At 50.9% G+C, this 27,396-nt stretch overlaps 3 protein-coding genes across 6 annotated transcripts in view; 2 read left to right on the forward strand and 1 right to left on the reverse strand.

Moving 5' to 3' along the window:
• The window catches only part of Sema4b (semaphorin 4B), a 39,736-nt gene extending 29,955 nt beyond the window's left edge, over positions 1–9,781 (forward strand). For both annotated transcript variants that reach the window (XM_006970009.4, XM_076545655.1), the window contains exons 5-15: positions 488–586; positions 1,362–1,473; positions 1,782–1,895; positions 1,996–2,147; positions 3,640–3,821; positions 3,943–4,093; positions 4,920–5,130; positions 5,241–5,356; positions 5,578–5,744; positions 7,514–7,599; positions 8,136–9,781. In XM_006970009.4, coding sequence (XP_006970071.2) covers positions 488–586; positions 1,362–1,473; positions 1,782–1,895; positions 1,996–2,147; positions 3,640–3,821; positions 3,943–4,093; positions 4,920–5,130; positions 5,241–5,356; positions 5,578–5,744; positions 7,514–7,599; positions 8,136–8,875 — 2,130 coding nt within the window. In that variant the 3' untranslated portion in view covers positions 8,876–9,781. The remainder of the gene's footprint in view (positions 1–487; positions 587–1,361; positions 1,474–1,781; positions 1,896–1,995; positions 2,148–3,639; positions 3,822–3,942; positions 4,094–4,919; positions 5,131–5,240; positions 5,357–5,577; positions 5,745–7,513; positions 7,600–8,135) is intronic.
• A 592-nt stretch (positions 9,782–10,373) lies between these two features.
• Cib1 (calcium and integrin binding 1) lies at positions 10,374–15,283 on the reverse strand. Its single transcript, XM_006970008.4, has 7 exons — positions 15,125–15,283; positions 14,960–14,994; positions 13,348–13,456; positions 11,693–11,843; positions 11,457–11,575; positions 11,265–11,353; positions 10,374–10,603 (listed from the first exon to the last, which is right to left on the reverse strand). Exons 1-7 carry the CDS (start codon positions 15,173–15,175, stop codon positions 10,582–10,584), a joined length of 576 nt encoding a protein of 191 aa, XP_006970070.1. The 5' UTR covers positions 15,176–15,283; the 3' UTR covers positions 10,374–10,581.
• A 189-nt stretch (positions 15,284–15,472) lies between these two features.
• Positions 15,473–27,358, forward strand: Gdpgp1 (GDP-D-glucose phosphorylase 1). Of its 3 annotated transcripts, XM_015992835.3 has the most exons (3): positions 15,529–15,610; positions 15,870–16,005; positions 25,477–26,794. In XM_015992835.3, the coding sequence occupies exons 2-3, from the start codon at positions 15,982–15,984 to the stop codon at positions 26,641–26,643; spliced, it is 1,191 nt and encodes a 396-aa protein (XP_015848321.1). In that variant the 5' UTR covers positions 15,529–15,610; positions 15,870–15,981; the 3' UTR covers positions 26,644–26,794. The 3 variants fall into 3 exon arrangements, with proteins under 3 accessions (XP_006970068.1, XP_015848321.1, XP_006970069.2); XM_006970006.4 differs by lacking the exon at positions 15,870–16,005 and having other exon boundaries at positions 15,473–15,610; positions 25,477–27,358; XM_006970007.4 differs by lacking the exons at positions 15,529–15,610; positions 15,870–16,005 and adding an exon at positions 15,620–15,844.
• The last annotated feature ends 38 nt before the right edge of the window (positions 27,359–27,396 follow it).

Below are 27,396 nucleotides of genomic sequence, written 5' to 3' on the forward strand. Positions count from 1 at the left end.
AGGCACTGAGGCCGGGGCTTCCCACTGGAAAGATGGAAGGATTCAGTGGGTCTTTGGGGAATCGGCCGCACCACTTTGGAAATTCCCGTTAGACACCTTGTGGAGGTGACATGTGACCTTGTGCCAGGAGTGGAGGGCTGAGCTGCTTTGCCCTCTGTTTCCTCACTGGGCTGGAGAAGACTCTCAGGAGGGCAGAGATACTCCAAAAGGCGGACTCCCCCTCCAGGGCGCCCTTCACCAGAGTGAGGGAGCATTTGCCAGTCTAGAAACTAGCTGAGCCCCAGGGTCTTCTGCAGGGCAGACCTGCATAGGCTGCTGGCTGGCCCACAGCCCCTGGCTTCTCCAGTCTCTATTGTCCCCTTCCTGTTACCTCTCTGGTCCCCAGCAAAGGCCCTGCCCCGAGGCCTGGCCCTGGGGTCTGGGGAGGAGGCCTCTGCAGTGCCCCCTGGCGGCATATGTGGGCCTGACACTCTCTCCTTCCCCACAGCGAGACTGTCAAAACTACATCAAGATCCTTCTGCCGCTCAACAGCAGCCACCTGCTCACCTGCGGCACAGCAGCCTTCAGCCCCCTGTGCGCCTACATTGTGAGTTCCCCCTCTACCCGGGGCTGGGCTGCAGCTGCCGGCGGCACAGCCCGTCCTCCTGCCAGGGCAGCTCTTCTCGAGCCCTGGCTCCTGGTGAAAGGAGGAGCCTCAGGGCAGGCTTCTAGGTAGCAGCGGGCTCTTGAGACCCCAGAGCCCATCATCCTGGGCGCTGCCCAGCCCCCTGCTGGGTCTCCCTGCCGGGGCAGAGAGGGGTGCACGGGGCAGAGAGGGGTGCACGGGGCAGAGAGGGGTGCACGGGGCAGAGGGGTACACGGGGCAGAGAGGGGTGCACGGGGCAGAGAGGGGTGCACGGGGCAGAGGGGGGTGCACGGGGCAGAGGGGTACACGGGGCAGAGAGGGGTGCACGGGGCAGAGAGGGGTGCACGGGGCAGAGGGGCGCACGGGGCAGAGGGGTGCACACAGCCACCTTGTCCAGAGAGCCTGTCTGACTCCCAACCGGCCGCCCTGTCCCGCCCTCCACATTCTTTTCCTCACTGTACTTGATCCTCTGGCGTCATCGTGTGCCCCTCAGCATATGCCTGCCCCCTGTTCCTCCTCCTCCTCACCCTCACCCTAACACACTCTAGCAGAGGGTGGCATTGAGGCTGTGTTTTGGGACACGTCCCGTCCCTGCTCGCTGGGGATTAGTGCCCACTGCACACACGCCTTCACGTAGAGAACGGGGGGGGGGGGGGGGGGCACGCACTTGGGCACCTGCACACCTTCCCCGCTGTGCACTGCCTTGTTCCCGAGCCACTTTTCTCCTCCCCCACAGAACATAGCGAGCTTCACTTTAGCGCGAGATGAGGCCGGCAATGTCCTCCTGGAGGATGGCAAGGGCCGTTGTCCCTTTGACCCCAACTTCAAGTCCACTGCCCTGGTGGTTGGTAAGTAGGGGCAGAGGCTGAGCGCTTTTGGGTTTCGTGGAGTCAGAAGATGCACAGGGCGGGGGGACCTGAATCTGGGATGTGGTCTGTGCTCTGGGCAATGTGTGTCCCAGGGCTGGGCTGGTGTCTCCTTGCTGTGCTGGTTCCCAGGGGGCACTGGGTGACCCTGGGCTATCCTCCCGTTTAACTCTTCCAAGTTCCTGCTTCCGCCTAAGCAGGATGGATGGGGCTGTGGTCACTGTGGGCCCTGAGCAGGGCACAGGGCCTGGGCCAAGGGAGCCATTCCCATGGGAACATTCTCTTGGCAGATGGTGAGCTGTACACTGGAACAGTCAGTAGCTTCCAGGGAAACGACCCAGCCATTTCCCGGAGCCAGAGTTCCCGCCCCACCAAGACTGAGAGCTCCCTCAACTGGCTACAAGGTGGAGTTCTGCCTGGGCCCCCTGAGCAGTCAGCCCTTGGGAGGGGACAGTGTCCCAGAGGTTCCTGGACTGACTGTGTACCCTCCACTGGCCTCTGCAGATCCCGCCTTTGTGGCCTCAGCCTACATTCCTGAAAGTCTGGGCAGCCCAGAAGGTGATGACGATAAGATCTACTTCTTCTTCAGTGAGACGGGCCAAGAGTTTGAGTTCTTTGAGAACACCATTGTGTCCCGAGTTGCCCGCGTCTGCAAGGTGAGTGGGGGTGGGGAGGGGAGTCATCAGCCCACATCTGTGACCTTCCGAATCATCCTCTGGGGAGCAACAGCTCAAACAGCTGCCTGTCAATCTTCTTCCTCCTCCTCTTTTCTTTCTTTTGAGGCGAGGGCTCACTATATAGTTCTGACTGTCCTGGAACTCACTCTGTAGCTCAGGCTGGCCTTGAACTTACAGAGATCCACCTCTCTGCCTCCCAAGTGCTGGGATAAAGGAGAGCTCCACCATGCCTGGCTGGCCTCCCTTTTCTTAATTGAGAAAATCTCATATTGAAGGTAGGTGTGACAGTGCACACCCAAAATCCTGGCACTTGGGGAGCTGAGGGGCAAGGATCGCAAGGTTAAGGCCATGCTGGACCACATAACAAGATCTTATCTTAAAAACTTCTCTCTCTTTTTTTTTTTTTTTGGTTTTTTGAGACAGGCTTTTACTGTGTAGCCTTGGCTGTCTTGGAACTCACTCTGTAGACCAGGCTGGCCTTGAACTCACAGAGATCCACTTGCCTCTGACCAAGTGCTGGGACTAAAGGCGTGCGCCACCACTGCCCTGCTTTAAAAACTTTAATAGTACTAGCTCCTCTCTTAGATAGGGTCTCGTGTATCCCAGACTGGTCTCAAACGTACTGTGTAACGCAGGATGATTGTGTTATCCCACCTGGTTTCCACGGTGCTGGGGCTTCAGCTCGGGGTTATAAATACGAGGCAGACACTCTACCAACTGCGCTACATCCCTTTGGAAAGAAGTCTGGCTCTCTCTTGAAAACTGAAAACCCAGGTTCCTGGTTCAAACTCCACTCCTCATCTGTGGGATGGCAGTAATAACACCTCCACCGCCAGAGCTGTCGCATGGGTTAAATTCTGCCATGTAAAGCCCATAGGGTCCCTAAATGTGAAAACCCACCACCCCCACAAGAAGGACCACTGTCAACATGAAAGCGTTCTTTACCGAGCTGTTAGCTGTTAAAGCTGACGTATGTGTAGTAACTTAGTTACAAACTTGAGTTGTGCTAGTTCAAGGTGCTTTGGGCTCCTTGTTTGCTCAGTAATCAGTCACGGACGCCTTCCCCTATTATTTATTTATTCATTTATGTGTTTATTGAGTTGAAGGCCCACTGCACTCCCTGGCCGGCTATGAACTCCTAGACTCGAGTGATCCTCCTGCGTGACCTGAAGCTTCAGGTTACTGGCATGGCCGGTGATGCTGGCATGCTGGATGGCCTCGTGCCCCTGAACTATGTCCTGTGCCTTCCCTGTGTAGACGGCTTCCCCTTGGTCCTTGCTTGCTCATCCTCCACAGTACGGAATGCGCTTCATGATGGGAAACACACACTCCTTAAATTTTCTCAATTTTAGTTGCATATCTGTCCTGGCTTTTTTCTCGTTGCTGCTGAGGAGGGCTGGAAAGGCAACACGGTGCTTCCGCCTGTGGCCCTTGGCTCGTGACTCAGACAGCGGCCCCTCTGCTCCTCCAGGGCGATGAGGGTGGAGAGCGGGTCTTGCAGCAGCGCTGGACCTCCTTCCTCAAGGCTCAGCTCCTGTGCTCCCGGCCCGATGACGGCTTTCCCTTTAACGTGCTGCAAGATGTCTTCACCCTGAGCCCCAACCCCCAGGATTGGCGCAAGACCCTCTTCTATGGGGTCTTCACCTCCCAGTGGTGAGTGAAATGCCAGGATTTAGCTGGGGACAGGAGGGTAAGGAATGGCTAGACCCCGCTGACCCCGTCTTCAGCCCTGACTCCTCCCAGCTCAGAATGGACTTGGCTGTTCCTTTGGCAGGCACAGAGGGACCACAGAGGGCTCCGCCATCTGTGTCTTCACCATGAACGATGTGCAGAGGGCCTTTGATGGCCTCTACAAGAAAGTGAACAGAGAGACACAGCAGTGGTACACTGAGACGCACCCGGTGCCCACACCCCGGCCTGGAGCGGTGGGTATCAGTGGTTGACCGTGAACTCCTGATCTCTGCCTCCACCTCCCAAGTACTAGGATCACAAGGGGGATGCCACCACCCCCAGCTTTGCACTGTACTCTACAGTACTATTACTGTCCCTTTGCTCTGTCCACCCCAGACTCCTTATTCAGTCATCAAATGACCGGATAACCAGATCCTAAGCAATGGTCCTTTCTTAATTGCTTGTCACATAGCAGGCCACAAGGGAAACTTGACACCAGGCTGAGTGCCCGCAGTTTGGTTGGGAGGTGATGCTGAGAAGCAGGGTGAGGGAATGGACAGGGGCAGGCGGAAGGCTGCGTGTGTCACGTAGCTTTGACTCCGGGCTGCTGAGTCTGGACCTTCCCGGGTACCACACGAAGTTGTGGAGCCCGGCTCAGACCCTCACACTGACCGGGCTGAAGCCGTTGTAGTGTACTCCATTCGTCGCGGGTCACTGGGCGTGTTATCTCACGGCAGAGAAACTCTTGGGCCGGGAGAAACAGGACCCGGGTGGGTGTGGGAATCCGCCGTGACTGGCTGTACTGAGATATTGATCAGCCCCAGCTTCTTGAGGACCCCAGGGTAAGAGGCTAGCCGGCAAGAGGAGGCCTGTGTACAAACTGGGTAAGGAGCAGTGGGCCCAGCAGGCCACCAAGCCCTTGGCTGCCTCACATGCCAGGTTTGCGTTTGGACCAGCACTGTGCAGAAAGGCAGCTGTGCGTGGTTTCTGGAGCTCGGCGGGTAGAGCGGGCCGCTGCTGTCCCTGGTGGAGGCCTGCCTCCTCTCTGATTCCTGTGGCCCACGCTTCTGTTTCCTGCAGTGCATCACCAACAGTGCCCGGGAACGGAAGATCAACTCGTCCCTGCAGCTTCCAGACCGAGTGCTAAACTTCCTCAAGGACCACTTCCTGATGGATGGGCAGGTCCGCAGCCGCCTGCTGCTGCTGCAGCCACAAGCCCGCTACCAGCGTGTGGCTGCGCACCGCGTGCCTGGCTTGCACGGCACTTACGATGTCCTCTTTCTGGGCACTGGTGAGTGCTTGCAGCCCAGCAGGATCGAGTTAAGGAGGGGGATTCATGTATGGTTGGTGGATCCTGGGCATTGGGCCCCACCAGGGCCTGAGTGGTGTCCGTGTTCCCAGGTGATGGCCGCCTGCACAAGGCAGTGACCCTGGGCTCCAGGGTGCACATCATTGAGGAGCTGCAGGTCTTCCCTCACGGCCAGCCTGTGCAGAACCTGCTCTTGGACAGCCATCGGGTGAGTGGGCCGTAGAATGAGCTTGGCACCGAGCCAGCTCTTCCTTCCCTGCCCAAGCAAGATGGGAAGTTTAAGGAGCCCCGACGAATGGCTGTCAAAAGGATGTGGGGCAGAACTTGTCAGAGGCTCCCTGGGCTGGCTGTGGTGAGCATATGAGGCTGGTGTGACTGAGTGACGGGGAGCCCATGCTTCTCCCTCACTCTCCCTGTTTGCCTGTGTAGGGACTGTTGTATGCCTCCTCCCATTCTGGCGTAGTACAAGTGCCGGTAGCCAACTGCAGCCTGTACCCAACCTGTGGAGACTGCCTCCTCGCTCGAGACCCCTACTGTGCCTGGAGCGGCTCTAGCTGCAGGCTCGTCAGCCTCCACCAGCCTGATCTGGCCTCCAGGTGAGAACTCGCGAAGTCCCTGAATGCCTGTCATCTCTGAGCACCCAAGTCTTCTCTGGGACACCTGCGAGGTCTCCTGTCTACCCTCATCTCCACATGGTTCTCCGTTCCCTGCTTCCCTCAAAACCAGTATGGGCTGGACAGTCAGTGTTTGCTGTACCTACCTGGAAAGGGCAACAGGATTTGGTAGAAGATGAGACATCTAGTGAAAGCATGCCAGGAGAAAGTGGATTGCCATGTGAACATAGCTTAGTGAAGACCACAGCAGTGTACTAAACCATTAGAAAGTAGTCAGAGTAACATGTGGATTAGAGGTGTCGATTTAGAAAATAGGGATTTGGCATAGTGGCACATTAGGCCTTTAATCCCAGCATCCAGGAGGCAGCGGCAGAAAGATCTCTGTGAGTTCAAGGCCATCTTGGTCTACATAGATGCAGGCCAGCCAGGGCTACATAATGAGGTCCTGTCTCAATTAAAAAAAAAAAAAATAGGGATAAGTCAGCTGTAGTAGGGGCATGGCTATAATCCCAGTACCTGGTTTTGCTGTTGCTATTATTTTTTGTTTTTTGTTTTAGTGAGACAGGGTCTCATGTAGCCTAGGCTGGCCTGGAAGGAACTCAGTATATGGTTGTGGAGGCTCTAAAGAAAACAGGGCGGCCAGAACATGGTGGCACTTGTCTGTAGTCCTAGCACTCAGAAGGCAGAGGCAGGAGGTCCAGAAAGTCAAGGGCATTCTCTGCAACCTCGTGAGTTTCCAAGGCTAGCCTGGGTCATGTGAGACCTGGGCTCACAAAATGGTAGTGCTGGAGAGATGGCTCAGCGTTAAGAGCACCTATTGCTCTTGTAGGAGACCCAGGTTCCATCCCCAGCACCCCTGTCAGGCAGTTCATAACCAATTGCCTGGAACTTCAGTTCCAGGGGATCCAACCCTCTGGCCTCCTGCACACACCTGTACATAGAGACTCACTTAGGCACAGATAGATACACATACATAAAAGTAATAATTCATTCATTTTTTTTTCTTTTTTTAAGAAGAGAACAGGGATGTAGAGAAAGTAAAGCACCACAGTGCCACCACTGGCTTGCATTTTAGCATACCGCCCTCGTATTTTTCTACAAATGTGTAAAGCAAACAGTGTTGTAGACATGACTGTCTCATTTGTAGTGTTCTTCTGTTTACAGGAGAAGGGGCATAAATGAGCACATGCCTAAAGCATGGACGTGTTAACCTTCCTGTTAGTTGTGTTCCTGTTTCACACAGGGCCGTACACTTGGTGTCTGTAAAGTGTTTCAGGAACTTCAGTATTTGGGGATGGTGGTGCATGGTCTGCAATTGTCCCATTGCTAGGCAGGTAGAGGCAGGAAAATCTGCAGTTCATAGCTATCCTTGACTGCATAACAAGTTTGAGGCTAGCCTAGACTACATAAGACCCTGTTTTGACCAGGTGCTATGGCTCACATCTTTAGTCCCAGCACCCAGGAGGCAGAGGCAGGCGGATCTCTGTGAGTTTTGAGGTGTCTGGTTTGTAGAGCGAGTGTTCCTAAGGACGATACCAAGGTTGTCCTCAAACCTACACATAATGTGAGCACACATAACTATGACTGGAGATGCCCAGTCAAGCCCTGTGGTGGTGGAGACTCGGCTCAGCAAAGTGTTAACTGCTGCTTTGGACCTGACGGGCCTTTCACACCAGGTCCCCTGCCCAGGGCCAAGATGGGGGAGGGAACACTGGCCCATGGGGTTCTACCCAAGATTTTCTCGTACCCAGGCCATGGATCCAGGACATTGAGGGAGCCAATGCGAAAGATCTCTGCAATGCTTCCTCGGCCAGGCCCCGGACTTTAGTGCCAGCAGGTAAGATGCCCTAGAAAAGGTGGGCTGTATTTGCTTGGAAAAGGAGTCCCAGGTATTTATAGGTATAGATTTTTCTTCTAGTCTTATAAAAAGGGGTCCAGATAGTGAGTCTCACTCAGTCCCAAGAATCGCCCAAGTTAACATCTGTCTTGGTTAGGGTTTTATTGCTGTGATGAGACACTGTGATCCCGGCAACTCTTATAAAGGAAAACATTTAAATGGGCTGGCTCAGAGATGTAGTCCATTATTGTCATGGCACACAGGCAGACATGGTGCTGGAGAGGTAGCTGAGAGTTCTACATCTGGATCAGTGGGCCTGGCTTGGGATTCTGAAACCTCAAAGCCCACCCCCAATGGCAGACTTCCTCCAACAAGGCCCCATGTCCCAATGGTGCCATTGCCTGTGAGCCTATGGGGTTCGTTTTCATTCAAACCACCACGCTGGCATAGCACCAGAGCACAGCCAGGAGGGCGGGGCTGAGCCTGGGGCTGCTCTAGCCATTGGCTCCTTCTACCCCTGCATCTTCTGCCCACAGGCAAGCCATGCAAACAAGTCCAGATCCAACCGAACACAGTGAACACCCTGGCCTGCCCACTCCTCTCGAACCTGGCCACTCGGCTCTGGCTGTACAATGGGGCCCCTGTCAACGCCTCTGCCTCCTGCCGCGTGCTGCCCACCGGCGACCTGCTCTTGGTGGGCAGCCAGCAGGGGTTCGGGATGTTCCAGTGTTGGTCAATAGAAGAAGGATTCCGGCAGCTGGTGGCCAGCTACTGCCCAGAGGTGACGGAGGACGGGGTGGTGGGCCAAAAGGACCAGCGTGACGGTATCCCAGTCATCATCAACACATCCCGAGTGAGTGCGCCCGCTGGCGGCAGGGCCAGCTGGGGTGCAGACAAGTCCTACTGGAACGAATTCCTGGTGATGTGCACTCTGTTCGGCCTTGCCGTGGTGCTTCTGGTTTTGTTCTTCCTCTACCGACATCGGGATGGCATGAAACTCTTCCTAAAGCAGGGCGAATGTGCCACCGTGCACCCCAAGACTCGTCCTGTGGTGCTCCCACCCGAGACGCGGCCACTCAATGGTGTCGGCCCTCCTAGCACCCCGCTTGACCACCGAGGCTACCAGGCCCTGTCGGATAGCTCCCCAGGGCCCCGAGTCTTTACTGAGTCAGAGAAGAGGCCGCTGAGTATCCAGGACAGCTTTGTGGAGGTGTCTCCCGTGTGTCCCCGGCCCCGGGTTCGGCTGGGCTCTGAGATCCGAGACTCTGTGGTATGAGAGCTGACGTGAGATGTGGCCACCCAGGCCTCAGGCTGTGACTGTTCAGCGGAGGTCAGCTAGACCTGCGCTTCTCACAACACAACCATGATACCGTGCCGGGGAGGCAGCTGGTATCACAGCCCCGACAGCCAGCCAGCTGGTTCCAGGGCCTGGCCGAAGACGGCTCTGCCTCCAGGGGCCAGAGGGCCCTTGTCGGGTGGCAGAATTCTGCTACTTAAACTGAGCCCTTCGTTTAAAAAATGTGAAGCCAGGGTGAGAGGGAAGAGAGACAAGAGACAAGGAAGACTACGACACAGCCACTCCAGTTCAGCCTGCCTGGGCTCTTGGGGACTTATCCAAAGTGGCTTTGGGAGACCGAGTTGGAAATCCCTCCCCCGCTGGCCTGTTCTACCTTCCGCCTTACTCTGCTGCCTTGAGCTACCCTTTCTCAATGCAGAGCAGGGGCCCTGCTCCAGCTCCAGCCAACTGAGGACGTATCTGTGGCCGCTGACACCCCACCACCTCAGGGACCAGAGGGCTAGGCTGGCTCGCAGCCCTCCTCGCCAGACGCGGGCCCAGGCCCAGTTCCTGGACTTACCAGGCCTGTATCAGGCTGTGGCCTCGAGAGAGCAAGGGACTGACTCCAGGGGAGTTGGCGACAGAAGACTGTTGTTGCCTGCTGCCCTTTTCCCAGTCAGAGAACCATGTCCCCCCACCTCCCCAGCCCCATCTTCCAGTTCCGACACGGGGACTTCTGAACCCCACCTTCTCCAGCTCCGAGTTCACCCGCCCTTGCCCCACACTCTAAGGGATACTGACACTGCCCATCACAAGGACCCTGAATTTACATGGGTTTTGTATTTTTTTTTAATAAGATGCACTTTATCATTCTTTTTTAAATAAAAGCGGACAAATGATAGTTAATTGAGGCCCCAATTCTTGAAGGACTTTGCTTTGTGTGTATGTTGTGCTGTGAATGCCTGTGTGTGTACATGTGGTGACCAGAGGCTAGCCTTAGGTGTCATCCTTAGGAACTGCACACCCCTCTTTAGATGGGGTCTCATTAGCTTGAAGTTCACCGTTAGGCTAGGCTGCTGGCCAGTGAACCCCGGGATCCTCCTGTCTCTGCCTCCCCAGGGCTGAGGCTTAAGGACTGAGGTCCTTATGCTCTGAGGCAGACATTTGAACAAGTGAGCCATCACCCCGGCCTGGCTCTGCTTTTAAGTTTTATCTTTTCGGGGCTTCCAAGCCTTTTTCTAAAGGCTGGCTGATGTCGCCTGGTGGAGTGTGGTTCTTAGCGGGGTGAATCCCTGTCCTCTGCACCCAGTTCGGGGCACAGGAAGGACTTTTTTTACTCTTCGGTGTTGTAAAGCTTTCAGATGATGGTGTGGTAAAACTGACTTTTCTTTGGCATGCCATTCTGTAAGCTCTCACACGTGTGGAAATGAACTTGAGTGTCTCCAAAGCGGTGGCGATCAGCGGCTCGTACAAAGTCTGCTAGTGTCACACAGGGAAGTCGAACATTTCTAAACCTTTATTACCGATTAGTAAAAACCGTGATGAGAACAGCAGTGAGAAGGGGAGGGAGGGCCTCCCCTGCCGGTGGGCCAGACTGCAGTACCCTCTCCAGGCTGGGCCGGCACCGGGCCTGACAGCGCAGGCCGAACCTTGGCCACATCTCAGCAGTGGAAGGTCTTGGACAGGATGCTGGTGCTCAGAAGCCATCACAGGACAATCTTAAAGGAGCTGCATGGGGAAGGAGGGAGTTGGCATTGGGGCTGGGGATCAAACCCAGGGCCCGACACGGGGTTAAACATGTATACTCCACCACTGAGCTACACTCTAGCCCGTGTCGGGTTTTCTGAGAGAAGGTGCTGCAGACCTTACCAGTCACACCCACTTCTCTCCTGGGACTTTTTTCCTTTTGGTCCCCCTGAGACAAGTTCTAGCTGACCTTGTGCAGACCAAGCGGGCCTTGGATCGCAGCAGTTCTGTCTTCTCTGTGCTGGGGTCACAGATCTGCACCACCACAGTTTTAAGGTTCTCGTACGAGGGGCTGGAGATGTAGCTCAGTAGACTGCTTGCCTAACATGTTTGAAACTCTGGGTTCAATCCTTGGCACCACATAAATGAGGCATTCCAGCACTCAGGAGGTAGAGGAAGGGAGACCCCAAGGTCAACATTTAGGCTAGGTGTGGTGGCGTGCAACTTGAACACTAGCACTAGGGAGGCAGAGGCAGCTGGAGTTTAAGGTCAGTCTCAGCTACATGAGACCCTGTCTCAAAACAACAATAATAGAGCGGGCTAGGTCCCTAGTGTGTCCCCTCTGGAAGAACATTCTAAAACACCCCTGTAATAATATCCCAGAGTAGATGGTACTCAGAATGCAGGGGCGCTCCGGTCACACCTGGCAAAGTCTGGTGAACGAGAAATGACGTGCTGGAACTCGGAGAGATTGATGGTTCCATCCCTGTCAATGTCCGACTCTTCCAGGATCTGGAGAGGGAGGGGCGGGCGGACGTTAGGCTTCAGCGCCAACCCTCCCCCCCCCCCCCCCCCCCGACCCAGCACCCTCAGGCCCAGCCAGGAGTCAGCTCACGTTGTCGATAAGCTGCTTCATCTCAGAAGCACTGAGCCGTGTGTCCTCGCCCTCTCCTGTGAGACAGTTCACGAGCCGGCTCAGGTCTTCTCTGTCCAGGGTTCCATCATCATCAAAGTCTAGGCAGCAGACACAGGGAGCAATACAGACATGCGCAAAAGGTGTTCCACAAGCTCACCCCGACCCCACTTCCTGGGTAGGAAGGAGCGGGCTCCAGCAGTTCTTTGGGTACTTACCAAAGATGCGGAAGGCATAGTGTGACTTGATGTCTGGGGTTGCTGTGTCACTGAAGACACTCAGGAGGTCCAGGAAGTCCTCGAAGCTCAGGCTGTCCCTGGTAGGGGACGTGGAGAAGACCATGCAGATTCGCTCCTTGAAGGGGTTGGCCTAGGTAAGAAAGCCTTCTGTGAATGTCACAGGGTACTGCCTGGGTTACATGCTCGGCCAACTCAATCAGAAACTTGAGGGAGGGTCTTATAAACCCAGGCTGGCCTCAGTTCTCCTGTCTCTACCTCCCAACTGATGGATTACAGGCGTGTGCTGCCATGACTAAGTCCCTTCTGGAAACCTGAGGCAGCTGACTACAGTAGTGGCACCATATGGAGTTCAGGCTCGGAGGGGAGAAACTGAGGCCAGGACATGGAGGGTTCAGGAGGGACCACTAAGCCAGCCAGGGAAGGGGCAGAGATGCCCCCGGGGAGTCTAACTCAGGCTCATCACAACTGGAGTCACAGCAGGAAAAGGAAGGCATCCTGAGCAAAGCAACAAGATGAGCAGATTATTATTCTAAGCGTGCATGTGCACACGTGAGCACATGCCACCACACATGGAAGCCGAAGGATAACTTTCCATAGTCAACTCTCCTCTACCATAGGTTCCAGAGGTCAGACTTAGGTCCTCAGGCTTACAAGGCAAGTGTTTTTATCCTCTAAGCTACTTGGCTGGACCAAGCTGGTCATTTTTAAATATATTTAATCAAACAATTACTTTGTTACAGAGCCAGGCTCTTTGCATAGAAATTTCATAACAGATAGGTGTTATGGTCTTTTCATTACAGCACCAAGGAGGCAAAGTCTAAGAGTTCAAGGATAGCCTGGTTTACATAGTGAATTCCAGCCAGGCTAGCTGGGACTCCACAGTGAGACCCTGTCTCAAAATAATAATAATAGCTATTATTCTTATTCATAGTAAGATGGACATGGGGATGCATGCCTATAATCCCAGTGCTCAGAAGGCAGGAAAAGGAGGGTTGAAACAAGTTCAAGGTCAGTCAAAGCTGCAAAGTAAAACCCAGATCAGAAAAAAGAAGTGGTGGGGTGCTTGCCATGTCAACATAAAGACCTGCGTTTAATCCCCAGAGCTGCTGTTTTTAAAAAGAGGAGAGGGCTGGAGAGATGGTTTAGAGGTTAAGAGCACTGGCTGCTCTTCTACAGGTCCTGGGTTCAGTTCCCAGCAACCACATGGTGGGTGGCTCACAACATCTCTAGTGGATCTGTTGCCTTCTGGTATAAAGGTATACATGCATATAGAACACTCATATACATAAAATAGATACATAAATCTCAAAAAGCAAAAGATGACTCGGTGATTAAGATCCTGCTCTGTTCTTGTAGAGGACCCTAGTTCTGTCCCTAGCACCCATGACAGGCAGGCAGCTCACAGCTGCCTGTAACTCCAGCACTAGGGGATCCAACGCCTTCCGTACTCCATAGGCACTGGCACTTACATGTGTACAGACCCACCCACAAACAATTACGCATCATCATCAAAACAAACCCAGGGTGTGGTGGCACATGCTTCCAACCAATCAGAATGGCAGGAAGAGTTAGGGACTGTACCAGAGACAGGGTGGCTAGAGGGGGTAGAGGGTGGAGTGGACGGAGGACTGAACCTTGAGCTCTGGAAGGCTGAGAATCTGCTCGGATGACACTCGGATCTGCAGCGACTCCTCCACGCTCCGATGCTCCGGGGGAAGCAACTCACAAAACCGCCTGTGGGCTCTGGCAGAGAGAGGGGAACTTACTGGTGCCTTGGAGCAGCTCAGTCTCCCTGTGTTCCCTACATTCCCATTCCACATTTTGAACGCCATGTAAACTGGGTGTATGACTAAGTCGTCATGTAACCAGAACTTCAGTCACTGGGCAACCTTCAGTCAAAGAGAGGGAAGTCAGTCACAGCATAGCAGAAGCTTGGGTGGGCTCCCATCTTAAGGTGGGTATTTGTGGAGGGGGGAATGCATGGAATGTGTGTGTGTCTGACACTCTCTGTAACCGTTCTGGCAGGAAAAAGATATTCTAGAGAGATCTGCGCCTCTCCCTTTGGCTGTCAGACTATAGAATCAGTGGTCCTCAAGATATTAGAATTCCCCAGTAATCTCACATGGTAAGAAGGATGAAGCTTGGTATCAGCCAAGGAGGAAATATCTACCAGGAAGAGATTTCACACAGTTCCAGCAACTTGTCAGATCATCTTTCATAAGACAACAGAGCTGAGACAAGGATGGAGAGACCACATCTTGACCAGACTGTTTAGTTACACATACCTCCTGCCCTGTATTTAAATATAAACCTCACCTCACCTCGACATGAAGACTGACTTGGAGGGAGGGGCTTGTCACTGGACTTCTTTGTTCTTTTTCCCCAGTGTGGCCACATTGGATACATTTGATTTCTCTGCTTTTCAATACTGTCCCTTTAATTGACCTACTGAGGGCAGGTAGCCCAGCCTAGCTGGTTAGGACTACCTGTGGCCCAAGTTCCTGGACTATAACAATTACAGTAAGGATTTCAAAGATGCCTGGAGAACGGAGAGGTTAGGGAGGGAGCTATCAGTGACCCTAAACAACGGGGAGAAAAGAGCAACACTACGATGTCACTTTCACTCCAGGGACCCCCTTCTCTTCACCCACCACCTCTTTCCCAGTGGAATCTCATTGAAGAGACCAGGAACCTCCCTAGGTCAAGCGTCCTGGCCATCAAATTACTTACAGTGTGCTTTATACGCAAAGTTACCAGAACCCTCAGAACCTGTTTTCCTGTTCTGTAAACCTCCTCCTGAAGATTTAAGTAATGTGGGAATCACTCCGTAGCTCCTGGGCAGAGTAAGGGCTCAGTAAACGTTAACGGTTACTGTATTAAACAAGTCAAGTTGGGAGGAGAGCGAGCGAGGCTCCTCAAGGCTTCTTGTTTTTACCAGAGGGCAAAGTCCGCATAGAGCCACAGCTGTTCCAGAAGACAGCAGGAAGCTCGGCAAAGAGGAGGCTAGCAGGACTCAAACAGCCCAACTTTTCCTGGACACACAGAGGTATGCGTGGTGCAAAGCTAAGGCCCGCGCGCGGGCGAGACCTGCACTCGGAGCCTCCGGTTCCAGATCCCGCTGATCTTGATTTCCGTGAAACTCGGCCCCACCCTCGGAAGAGAGGTGTCCAGTCCGTTCCCCGCTAGGACAGCACCCCCAAGACCTCCCTGGGCAATCCCGCCGTGGAGGGTGGGAGTCGGACTCACAGGAGGATCTCCTGCTTGCTCAGGAACGTCAGGTCCTGAAAGGCAAATCCAGACAAGGGTCGGCAAGCCGCCGGCAAGCCACCGCCACCCCGCCGCCGGCCCCCGAACCCTATTCTCCGGCGCGGGCCCGCACGCGAGCTCCGCGAGAACTGGCGCCCCGCGCACCTGGTACTCGGCCAGCAGCTCCTTGGACAGGCGACTGCCCGAGCCTCCCATCGCCGCGGTGCGCGCCCAGCTCCGCCAACTCTCCCCGGGACTCCGGCAACTTTCTCACTTCCGTCCTCGGGGCCGCGTCCCCGCCCCGTCCCCACAGCAACCGCTGCCCGGACTCCGCCCCCGGGCCCGCCCCTGCGTACAGTGCCCCGGCACCCTCGGCACGGCTCAGCGGGCCAGCTCCCGGCTCCCCGCGGGCCCAGGAGAGCTGGAGGCAGGGCCCGGGGAGGAGCCGGACGCGCCGGGGCGGGGCCCAGGCCTCATGGCCCCGCCTCCTGGTGGGCGGGGCGGGCCGAGCCGCGCGCGCGTGGTGCCGACTGCGCCTGCGTCCGGAATACCACGCCCCTCGCTGTGTTCCGGGATGCGTCTGCGCGCAGAGCCTTGAGATGCATCCGCCTCGCCTAAAGCAGGTGTTGGACACCTCAGTCCTGGGAGGAGGTGAGTAACCTCCACATTTGCTCCCGGGCTGGAGGAGATCCGGTGCCCCGCTGCCGAGAGGGACAGTCCCAGACTCTTCCCAGACACGAGCTGCAGCCTCCACCACCTTGCCACCACCTTGCCGACCCTTCTAGAAATAGCTTAGCCTTTATGTGCATTGGGTTTTACCTCCTGAAGCTGTTTGCTGCGGACTCACTTGTGCAGTTATTCCCCATTCGTGGGACAGTTGACAAGGTAGGCTTCCATTTTACAAACATAGATCCAGTTTCAGTGATGTTTCCGGACTCGGGCGTTTAGAGGTCGGTCCTGTCCACCGATCCCCACTGCTGTTTTGTCGTCACAGCCGACATGCCTCCTTTGACCCAAAGTGCATGCTTCCAGCTCTAGAGCCCAAGGTTGGTCTGCCTATTTGCTCTTTTCTCCTCTTAACCTCTAGGACATTCAAATAATCACCAGATGCATGTACGAATGAGCAAATTAACACTGCGTGAAAAAGTGAGGGTTCTAAGCTGCTGGGAGGAGGAGTTAATGCCAGTGGTCAGCTTGATTGGGTCTGGAGCCAAGTAGAGGGCAACAGCGCTGGGCACTCCTGGGAGGGATTTTCGGTCAGATTCTTTGAAGTGGGCATGTGCACAGTGCCTTCCGGTGGTAGCCCATACAAAAGGAAGTGGAAGAAGGGAACTGCTTTGGGCCTGTTTGCCTTCGCCTGCTGATAAGTTCGCCCCTCCTGTTAACTGCCACTGTGGAATTCATTTGCTGACGTTAGAATCGGCCTCTTCAGCTTCCCACTCAGACTAAATAAAGACCAGCAGCTCTCCAGGAACCGTCCAGATTGGAATTGCTGAGACACCCATCCTTGTGGACTGAGCAACTAGCATTGTTTGTCTGTCCAGACCATATCGAGTAAACCAATCTAATAAATCCCCGTTTAGTATATAGTCATCAGTCCTGTTCCTCTAGTGCAGTGGTTTTCACTCTTCCTAATGCTTTGACCTTTTAATACAGATCCTCACGTTGTAACCCTCAACTATAAAATTATTTTTGTTGCTACTTCATAACTGTAATTTTGCTACTGTTATGAATTGTAATGTAAATGTTTGTGTTTTCCGATGGTCTTAAGGGACCCCTTAAGGGGTCGAGACCCACAGGTTGAGAATCACTACTCTAGAGTAACCTAACAGATTCTCTCTCTCTCTCTCTCTCTCTCTCTCTCTCTCTCTCTCTCTCTCTCTCTCTCTCTCACACACACACACACACACACACACACACACCACTATAGTATATAAGCAAAAGACCAATAACGTTAAAAAAAAAAAAAGCCCAAACAAAGCATTATGAGACAAAAGGAATTCTCCCAAAATACTATTGAGTTTGTTTTGAGTTGGCCATCTACTGCTGGGCATGGGGCCTGCCATTGAGTATGGTTTGTATCCCCAGTGAGACTCCAGTGTATAAATTTATTCTTTTTATTGATTTATTTTTATTTTATGTGCATTGGTGTTTTGCCTGCATGTATGTCTATGTGAGGGTGTCAGATCTTGGAGTTACAGACAGTTGTTAGCTGCCATGTGGGCACTGGGAATTGAACCTGGGTCCTCTGTTGCTGGGGAGCTTCTCTCCAGGTTCCCCAAGCCCCGCAGTCCCACAATCCACTTATAAAATAATCACTCAGACGCTTGTATCACTTATAAACTGTATGGCCGTGGCAGGCTTCCTGCTAACTGTTCTTTTATCTTAAATTAACCCATTTTTATAAATCTATACCTTGCCACGTGGCTGGTGGCTTACCGGCGTCTTTACATGCTCTTCTCCTGGCGGTGGCTGCAGTGTCTCTCCCTCCTTCTTCCTGTTTCCCCAATTTTCCTCTCTCTTTGTCCCGCCTATACTTCCTGCCTGGTCACTGGCCATCAGTGTTTTATTTACAGTCCTCCGGAAGAGCAGTCTCTGCTCTCAACCGCTGAGCCGTCTTTCCATTCCCCAAATTCATTCTTTTTTTTTTTTTTTTTTTTTTAAAGATTTATTTATTTATTATGTATACAGCATGTATGGCTGCAGGCACCAGAAGAGGGCACCGGATCTCATTATAGATGGTTGTGAGCCACCATGTGGTTGCTGGGAATTGAACTCAGGACCTTTGGAAGAGCAGTCAGTGCTCTTAACCTCTGAGCCATCTCTCCAGCCCCCCAAATTCATTCTTGATTGTACTCACTCATTCTAATTTCTGAGCTTTATTAAACCTGAGCATATATGTCTTAGTTTAAAGTTACTAAATAAGTTGGACTGGGTGGCACAGATCTATAAGCTCAGCTACTTAGGAGGCTTGAAGCAGAAGGATCACAAGTTCAAGGCTAGCCTGGGCAAACTAGTGAAACCCTAGCTCAAGATTAAAAAAAAAAAAAAAAAAAAAAAAAAAACACTAATAATGAAAAAGGGGATAGGGATGTGTCTTAGGGTTTCTGTTGTTGTGATAAGACACCATGACCACAGCAACTTGGGCAGGGAAGCGTCTGTTCCATCTTACAACTCTCAGGTTACCTTTATCACTGAGTATAGTCAGGAATGAATCACCCTGGAATCAGGAACTTGAGTGGAAACCATGAAGAAACACTGCTTACTGGCTTGCTCCACCTGCTTTCTTATTCAACCCAGGACCACTTGCCCAGGAGTAGTATCACTCACAATGAGCTGGCCCTCCCACATCCAGCATCAGTCAAGAAAATGCTGCACAGACTTTCCTCCAGGCCAGTCTGATAAAGGCAATTCCTCAGTTGAGATTTCCTCTTCCCAGATATGCCTAGGTCTGTGTCAAGTTGACAATGAATGAATGAATGAATGAATGAATGAATGAATGAATGATAAGTAACCAGAACAGGCTGTAACTCAGTCTAACATGTTTAAGGCCCTAGCTTTGATCCCCCAGTACCACAAAAATAAATAAATAGGAAGAAGGAAGGAAGAAGGAAGGAAGGAAGGAAGGAAGGAAGGAAGGAAGGAAGGAAGGAAGGAAGGAAGGAAGGAAGGATTACTTTTTGGTAAGGGGAGAGAAGGGAAACAGACTCAGGGATAAAAACAGCAGTAATAGTCTTTTATTCATGACATAAACCTGCAAGAGATGCAGTCTCTAAGAATCCAGCCCATTGTCTGGGGGTGGTCATGGGGTAGAAAAAGTTGGGATGGGGGTTGGTTGGAAGGCTTCCTCTTTTGGCCTGCAGTTGGCCATTGCCCGGAGGAACAGATGAATCAGGTGTCAGGCAATCAATCAGTATTTCTCATGGCAGCCATTACTGGGGGACCATAGGGCAGGGAAGGCAAGAATCTAGAAAAACAAGTTACTTTAGTTCTGGAAACCAAATTAGTTTCGTCTTGGAATTTGTCACTGTACCGCCCAATGGGGATGGGTCACAAAACGGATGTGGCTGACGGTTCAAAGCCCCTGTCCTGGCCCTCTCCAGCCAGACTTCCTCCTCTGCACTCTCCGTGGTTCAGCCGCTGTGCGCATGCCTCCTAGGATCTGCACACAGTGTCTCGTATTCTCCCACACATTGTCTCCTGTTCACAGTTTAAGTTAACTCTAGTTAGGGTTGGGTTAATGTCTTTCTCCTCCACCCTGCAAACCTCATAAGGAGCTCTGAGACCCATGATCTCCTGTACCAGTGTTCCCTGCGCTGCATAGTAAGGTGTCCATCTGCACATAACTGCTATCACTACTTCCACGTGTGATTTCCACTGTGTGCAAATACTTCACGAAGGGCGGGCCATGCTCTGGGAATGCCGAAAGCAATCATTTTTGTGTGCGGACAGGCCATTTGTTTTGGCTTGTTGCTGAGATTGGTTCCTGTAATTCATGCTGGCCTGGAACTGGCCATTGTAGCTATAGCTATTTTTAATTTTTTTTTTTAAAAAAATTATAGTTTTATTCTATGTGTGCCTGTGAATGTATGCACATGTGTCTGCATACATGTGCCTGCAGGTGCCATGGAAGCCAGAGGATGTTGGATCTCTTGGAGCTTGAGTTATAGGCAGTTGTGAGCCATTTGATCTAGGATTGGAACTCCCAATTCTCACAATTAAGGAACAAGCACTCTTTTTTTTTTCCTTTTTAAAAGATTTATTCATTTTTACATGCACTGGTGTTTTGCTTGCATGTCTTTGAGGTGCCAGATTTCCTGGAACTGGAGTTACAGGCAGTGTGAGCAGCCATGTGGTTGCTGGGAATCAAACCCAGAAGGTCCCCTGGAAGAACAGCCAGTGCTCTTAACCACTGAATCATCTCTCCAGCCCCAGCAACAAACATTCTTTTTTTGTTTGTTTGTTTGTTTTTCGAGACAGGGTTTCTCTGTGTAGCTTTGTGCCTTTTCCTGGATCTCGCTCTGTAGACCAGGCTGGCCTCGAACTCAGAGGCTTATTCTTAATTATGAATGCCTGACCTTAGCTTGCCTTGTTTCTTGCCATCTTTTCTTAAATTACCCCGTCTGTCTTTTGCCTCTGGGCTTTTACCTTTCTCTATTTCTGTATACCTTTCTTTCTGACTCCATTGCTGGTTGTGTAGCTGGGTGGCTGGCCCCTTGCGTCCTCTTCCTTCTCTTGCTCCTTCCTCTTTCCTCCTAGATTTCTCCTTCTATCTATTCTCTCTGCCCACCAGCCCCGCCTATCCTTTCTCCTGCCTTGCTATTGGCCATTCAGCTTTTTACTAGACTGTCAGTTGTTTAGACCGGCAAAATAACACAGCTTCACAGAGTTAAACAAATGCAACATAAACAAAGTAACACACCTTAAAATAATATTCTACAGCATTTCCTTTTTGTCTGAATAAGAAAGGTTTTAACTTTAATGTAGTGAAACTATACACAACAGGGCTGGAGAGATGGCTCAGAGGTTAAGAGCACTGGCTATTCTTCCAGAGGTCATGAGTTCAATTCCCAGCAACCACATGGTGGCATACAACCATCTATAATGAGATCTGGTGCCCTCTTCTGGAGTGCAGGCATACATGCAGGCAGAATACTGTATACATAATAAATAAATACATCTTTAAAAAAACTATACACAACAAAAAAAGTTATCAAGTAAGAATTTACAATATTCTGTCCATTTGTAGTTAGCATATTCAGAGAAAATAATGCATTATCTACCCTATCTTAGTGAATCCAAAGGTTTTTTTTTAAATAATATATTCAAATTTATTTTATGTGCATTGGTGTGAAGGTGTCAGATCCCCTGGAATTGGAGTTACAGACAGTTGTGAGCTGCCATGTGGGTGCTGGGAATTAAACCAGGGTCCTCTGGAAGAGCAGCCAGTGCTCCTAACTGCTGAGCCATCTCTCCAGCTCATGAATCCAAAGTTTTTGTTTTGTTTTGTTTTGTTTTTTTGTTTTTTTGTTTTTTGTTTTTTGTTTTTTGTTTTTCAAGACAGGGTTTCTCTGCGTAGCTTTGCCCCTTTCCTGGAACTCACTTGGTAGCCCAGGCTGGCCTCGAACTCACAGAGATCTTCCTGCCTCTGCCTCCCAAGTGCTGGGATTAAAGGCGTGCGCCACCACCGCCCGGCGAATCCAAAGTTTTTTATACCTAACTTACTTTCTGTCATAACTAAGGAAAACTACAAGTATAACTATCTAGTCTTCAACTCCATCAAAGACCCATAAGGATGTAATATTACCTAACAACAGAGACATTTTTTTGCCTGGACAGCCACCCAAAGTTCCTCTGCAACATTGAGGCATCCATCTTCAGCCTATAGGCCTAGAGTATCAGGCAGACTTCTCAGTGAAGAGGGCACCAGATCAAATTATAGATGGTTTTGAGCGATCATGTGGAATTGAACTCAGGACCTCTGGAAGAGCAGCCAGTGCTCTTAACCTCTGAGCCATCTCTCCAGCCCTGACCTATGTTTCTTGATTGTCCTATATAGGTTAATAATAATAGCTTTCAAAAACTAGAACTTCACCCTATATTTCCAAATGAACTGCATATGTACAATACCTTAAACAAGAGCAAAAACATATATACAATATGTTGTAACAAAAATGACCTTAAATTTGTATCAATATACAAAAGTCCTTTAAACAAAAGTAGAAACATATACACAGTATAACAAAAATAACTTTAAATTTGTATCAATATACTATATTCTCCTAAATGATAACAAACATCCATAACCCACCAAATAACCAAAAGCCCCCCACGCCCCTCTTGGAAATGTGGACGTCTTGTTCTCCAAACTGCTTCCTGCTGTCTGTGGGTGAAGGTATCTTTTTTAGGGATCTCTGAGAACATTTAAGATAATGGCCAAGTCCTGGGAAGACCAGCAGTAACCTTTGCTGATAGATATCACCTGTTGTGGTGATATTTTTGTTTGTGCTTTAACAAATAAAGCTTGCCTGGAGATCAGAATGCAGAGCTAAACCACTAGTTAGCCATAGAGGCCAAGCAGTGGTGGCACACACCTTAATCCCAGCACTTGGAATCTCACACCTTTGTTCCCAGTACTTGGGAGGCACACATGCCTTTAATCCCAGCACTAGGGAGGCCGAGATAAGAAGTGATATGGCTGGGTTGAAAAAGGACTATAAGGCGGGAGGAGACAGGAGTCAGTCCTTTTCGACTGAGGAGTTGGTGAGGTGAGAAATGGCTGTGGCTTATTCCTTTGTCTCTCTGATCTTTCAGCATTTACCCCAATATCTGGCTCCAGGTTTTGATTAAGACCAGTTAGGATTCGTGCTTCAACCTGTCAAGATTCAGGAGGTCTCACCTGATCAAACCTGATCCCTGTTAACCCTGAAGGAATCCACAACCTCTCATCTCCTGTGGGAACAAAATTCCAAAGCATTTTTTACTTCCATTTGACAAATATATTTTTTTCCTTTTTCAAGTTAAGGCATTCCTAAAGTATCTAGATTCATTCAATTTAGCAGTCCAGTTCACAATTCCATGTCTCCTAAAATTCAAAATCAACTCAATAACATACAGGATCCAGACTCCCTATGTATTTCCTGTTTCTACATGGTTTATTCTTTTTTATATTACTTTACTTCTCTCTTTAAAGACTTTTAAGCGAGGCGGTGATGGTGCTGGGGATCAGCCACCCAGCTCCCAAATAAATTACGCACGGAGGCTTAATTCTTTATTATAAATGCTCGACCTTAACTTGGCTAGTTTCTAGCCAGCTTTCCTTAACTTTAAATTATCCCCATCTGTCTTTTGCCTTGGGGCTTTTACCTTTCTCTATTTCTGTATACCTTTTCTTTCCTTCTTACTCCATGTCTGGCTGGGTGGCTGGCTCCTGAAGTCCTCCTTCTTTGGCTACTTCTTTTTTCATTTATCCTCTCTGCCTGCCAGCCCCGCCTATTTCTCTTTCCTGCCTTGCTATTGGCTGTTCTGTTCTTTATCAGACAGTCAGGTGTTTTAGGCACAGTAACACAGCTTCACAGAGTTAAACAAATGTAACATAAACAAAAGTAACACACAAAATAATGTTCTACAACACCTTAGGTTGACTTCTATGTATCATTTTGTTTGTGTATTTTCTTCTGGTTTGCCAGGATGAATGTGTGGACCAGCAAAGATGAGGGAGAACAAACTTAGGCTGAAGCGGGTCTCTCTCTGTCTCCCTCCCTCCCCCCTTATTGTCCGCTGTTTCTTTCTCTCCTGCAAGAGGAACCTGCCAGACTCTGTTTTGAAGGCAGGAGCCATTATGCTGTATTTCCAAAAATAAGTTTCTATTTACTGTGTGAGTTGAGTAGCTCTTGTTTCCTGGAACCTGACCTTCCCCAACCCATGACCTTGATTCTTTAGACCCTGACCCTGACCCTCCCTAACTCTCTCTGACCCCTCCTAATCACATGGTAAGTGATCATATGATGTTTTTTAAAGTTTTTTTTTTTTTTTTAATTTCCTTATAGCCCCATTGTCTCCCTTCTGTGAAACTACCACTAGTGATTTTACTCCTTAAAAGGGGCCCAAGAGGTGGATTCGGGGCTGCTCTATTTAAACCAACTTGGGAATCAGTCACTGGTCAGCTCTTGGGTGCACCCCAATAAAAATCAGGCTTGCTTCAAATTTGGCTCAAACTATGGTATTGGTTTTAATCTTGTCATTGGTATTAACATGCAGATTCTTACTGTGTAGGCTGTTTTGGACATAGAGTTAGTCCTGACAGCCTCACAAATGCTGGGGTCACAGGTGTGTGTCACCACCTCTGACTCAGTCTGATTTTTATTTTTGAGAAAGGATCTCATGTAGCTCAGGCTGGCCTCAGATTCACTGTGTAGTCAATGCTGAACTTCTGATCTGCCTGTCTTCACCTCCCAAGTGCTGGGGTCACAGGCAGGAGCTACCACACCCAGATTATTTAGTCCCGGGGATCAAACCCAAGGCTAGGCAGGTAGTCTACCACCTGAGTGAACTATGTTGTGGGATATTTGTACACTGTGTGAAAATGTATTGCTGTGATTGATGTCATAAAAGCTGACGACCAATAGCTAGGCAGGAGGGATAGGTATTTGCCTTCAAAGCAAAGAGAGAACTCTGAGAAGAGGTGGAATCACCAACCAGACTTGGAGGAAGCAACATGAGCAGTATGGAGAGATGAGGTAACAAGCCACCCGACAGAACATAGATTAAAATTAATGGGTTAATTTAAGGTATAAGAGCTAGGGGGACAAGCCTAAGCTAAGGCCAAGCTTTCATAATTAATTATGTCTCCATGTCCTTATTTGTGAGCTGGTAGCCCAAAGAAAAATTTGACTACAGGTCTACACCCCTAGCCCTCAAAAATTTTAAATTATGTGTGTGTATATACATACATACATACACATACACACACACATAGAGTGTTGAGTTTATTTGGTGTTTGTGTATGGTGTGCGTGCGCGTGCGTGCGTGTGTGCATCCGTCCGTGCGTGCGTGTGTGTGCGCGCGCATGCACACACCTGCCACACATGTAGAGATCATAGGACAACTTTGGGTGTCGGTCTCCACCTTCTATCTCAGGGCAGGAACACTGAAATTACAGCCATGTAGCACACTCAGCTATACTTGGCTTCTGGGGATTCAAACTCAGTTCTTCACGTTTGCAAGGAGGGTGCTTTACCAACTAAGCCAAGTATGGGGGTGCTGTTCACAGAGATCCGCCTCTGCCTCCCAAGTGCTGGGATTGAAGGCATGCACCGCTATGCCTGGCTATATTTTTAATTCAGTAAAAACATCCTCATTTGCAGATGATGGAATTATGAACAATGTCTATGTTTTCTAAATATTTTACCAAGGGCACATATTATCCCTTACTTTTATTTTTTATTTTCTTTGGTTTTTCAGGATTTTTAATGCATCCAAATGAGGGACCTGGTTCATTTTAGCTCCTTTGCTTCCAAACCAGGGGAAAGGGACACCTTCAGCTCCTCTACCTTCTCCTTGTTTATGATGACCAGGCTGTAATCCTGCAGCATCAAACCTTTCACTGCACTGACTTGAGCTGACTGACTTGGCATCCTTTTGCCTGTGAGCAGCAAATGCTTGACTTCCTCAATTTTCTGAGGCATGTCAACAGATTCCTATCAGTTTTATAACTAGGGGGAAAAAAAAGATGATTCAAAAATAATCTCTTGCTGTGCTATGGTGGTGCGCCTTTGATCCCAACACTCGGGAGGCAGAGGCAGGTGGATCTGCAAGTTCCAGGCCAGCCTGGGCTACAGAGAGAGTTCCAGGACAGCCAGGGCTACACAGAGAAATCCTGTCTCAAAAACCCAATAAATAAATCATCATCATCATCATCATCGTTGTCATCTCTGGGCTGGGCCGTGATTGTGCAGACCTCTGGGAATGGGCTGCTCTCCTCGTACTTATGCACTCTTCATCTCTGATTGTTTCAGGTGGCCTTCATGGCTGTTCCACGTGATTCACAGGAACCTTCCTATCTGCTACCTCCAAACCCTGAGGACTGGGAAGGACGAGACATCCCAGACTTTGTTTATGGACAGAAGGACCTCGTAGGGAAGGGAATTCAGTGGCCAAGGAATGCACCCAGCACCCTGGACGAACTGCCACGGTCCCGCTTTGACTCTGCCCTCTGCTCTGCGTGGATACAGCGAGTGGAACTGGGCCTGTTTCGATACCGCCTAGAAGATCTGCAGACCCAAATCCTCCCTGGTTCTGTGGGGTTTGTAGCTCAGCTGAATATAGAGCGAGGAGTACAGAGGAGGCGCCCTCAGAATATCAAAAGTGTAAGGCAGGAGTTTGACCCTGAACAGTTTAACTTCAATAAAATCCGACCTGGAGAAGTCCTTTTCCGTTTGCAACGGGAGCCTAGCGGCCCAGCTGCCCCAAAGCAAGAGGACGTCCTTGTGGTGATCAATGTCAGCCCCCTGGAGTGGGGCCATGTGCTGCTGGTGCCTGAGCCAGCTCGTGGCCTCCCCCAGCGCCTGCTGCCCGGGGTGCTGCGGGCCGGGCTTGAAGCTGTGCTTCTGAGCTCCCACCCAGGCTTCCGCGTAGGCTTCAACAGCCTGGGAGCTTTGGCCTCTGTGAACCATCTGCACCTGCATGGCTACTACCTGGCCCACCCACTGCCTGTGGAGGGCGCCCCAAGCACACCTCTGGATCCAAAGGGCTGTCTACATCTGCTGCAGTCGCTCCCAGCTCCTGGCTTCCTCTTTTACGCTAGTGGGCCAGGGCCTGACTTGGAAGCCTTGATTAGCAGGGTATGCCGGGCCACTGACTATCTGAGTGACCACGAGATTGCACATAACTTATTTGTGACCCGGGGAGCTCCACCTGGGCAGGCATCCTCTTCCTCAGGCCTCACTGGGATCCGAGTCATTCTGTGGGCCCGGAAGTCCAGCTTCGGAATTAAGGAAAGCGGGGCTTTCAACGTTGCACTCTGTGAGCTGGCCGGCCACCTGCCGGTTAAAACACCCCAGGACTTCGGCAGCTTGACAGAGGCAGCTGCAGTGGCCCTCATTCAGGACTGTCTGCTGCCCCAAACTCAGGCAGAGGAGGTACAGGCAGCACTGGTGGCCCTGGTGGCCCAGGAAGAGCTGTGATTCTTCGGTTCTTTCTTTACTGATTTCAGACCCTTTCTAAAGACTTAATCACTGGCACCTGGGCATTTCATGACCACCTTCCCACCTCTCAGCTTGCGGAGTATAGCGAAAGCACTGAATGAATGAATGAATGAATGAATGAATGAATGAATGAATGAATGAATTCTCGTGAAGGTTTCAATTGCTTCTCATCTCTCTTCTTAGATAAGCCTAGGGGTAACAGATCTGCCTTTAAGGGCCAGCGAGATCACTCAGTGAGGGGGATGAGTGCTTGCTGCCAAGCCCGTCACCCTGGGTTCACCCTCCAGAACCCACACGGTAAAGGTTGTCCTCTGAGTCCCACATACACACCCATCCGTGTACACATACATGAAAGTGAGTGTATCTCAAATAAAGTAAATGTGCCAGGTGGTGGTGGCACACACCTTCAACCCCAGCACTGGCTGGTTTGGGGGAGGGGGGCGGCAGAGGCAGGGAGATCTCTGAATTCCAGGTCAAGTTCCAGGACAGCGAAGGCTGCACGAAGAAGCCCTGTCTGGGGCTGGGGGTGGGAGGTGAAATCAGTGAGTGTGAGAGCTTCACACTCCTGTTCTATCTGGCTTTGCCTTTGGTGAGAATCATTGTCTCTGCTTTGGTGGGTTCTGGATGCATCCAGCTACCATTTCCTTGACTTCCCTTTGCTCTTGTCCCTTTCCCAACCACTGCCTTTTTTTTTTTTTTAAATAGATGGAGTCTGCTCTGTTGCCCAAGCTA

This window comes from Peromyscus maniculatus, chromosome 1, assembly GCF_049852395.1.
Source record: "Peromyscus maniculatus bairdii isolate BWxNUB_F1_BW_parent chromosome 1, HU_Pman_BW_mat_3.1, whole genome shotgun sequence".
Taxonomy (NCBI): domain Eukaryota; kingdom Metazoa; phylum Chordata; class Mammalia; order Rodentia; family Cricetidae; genus Peromyscus; species Peromyscus maniculatus.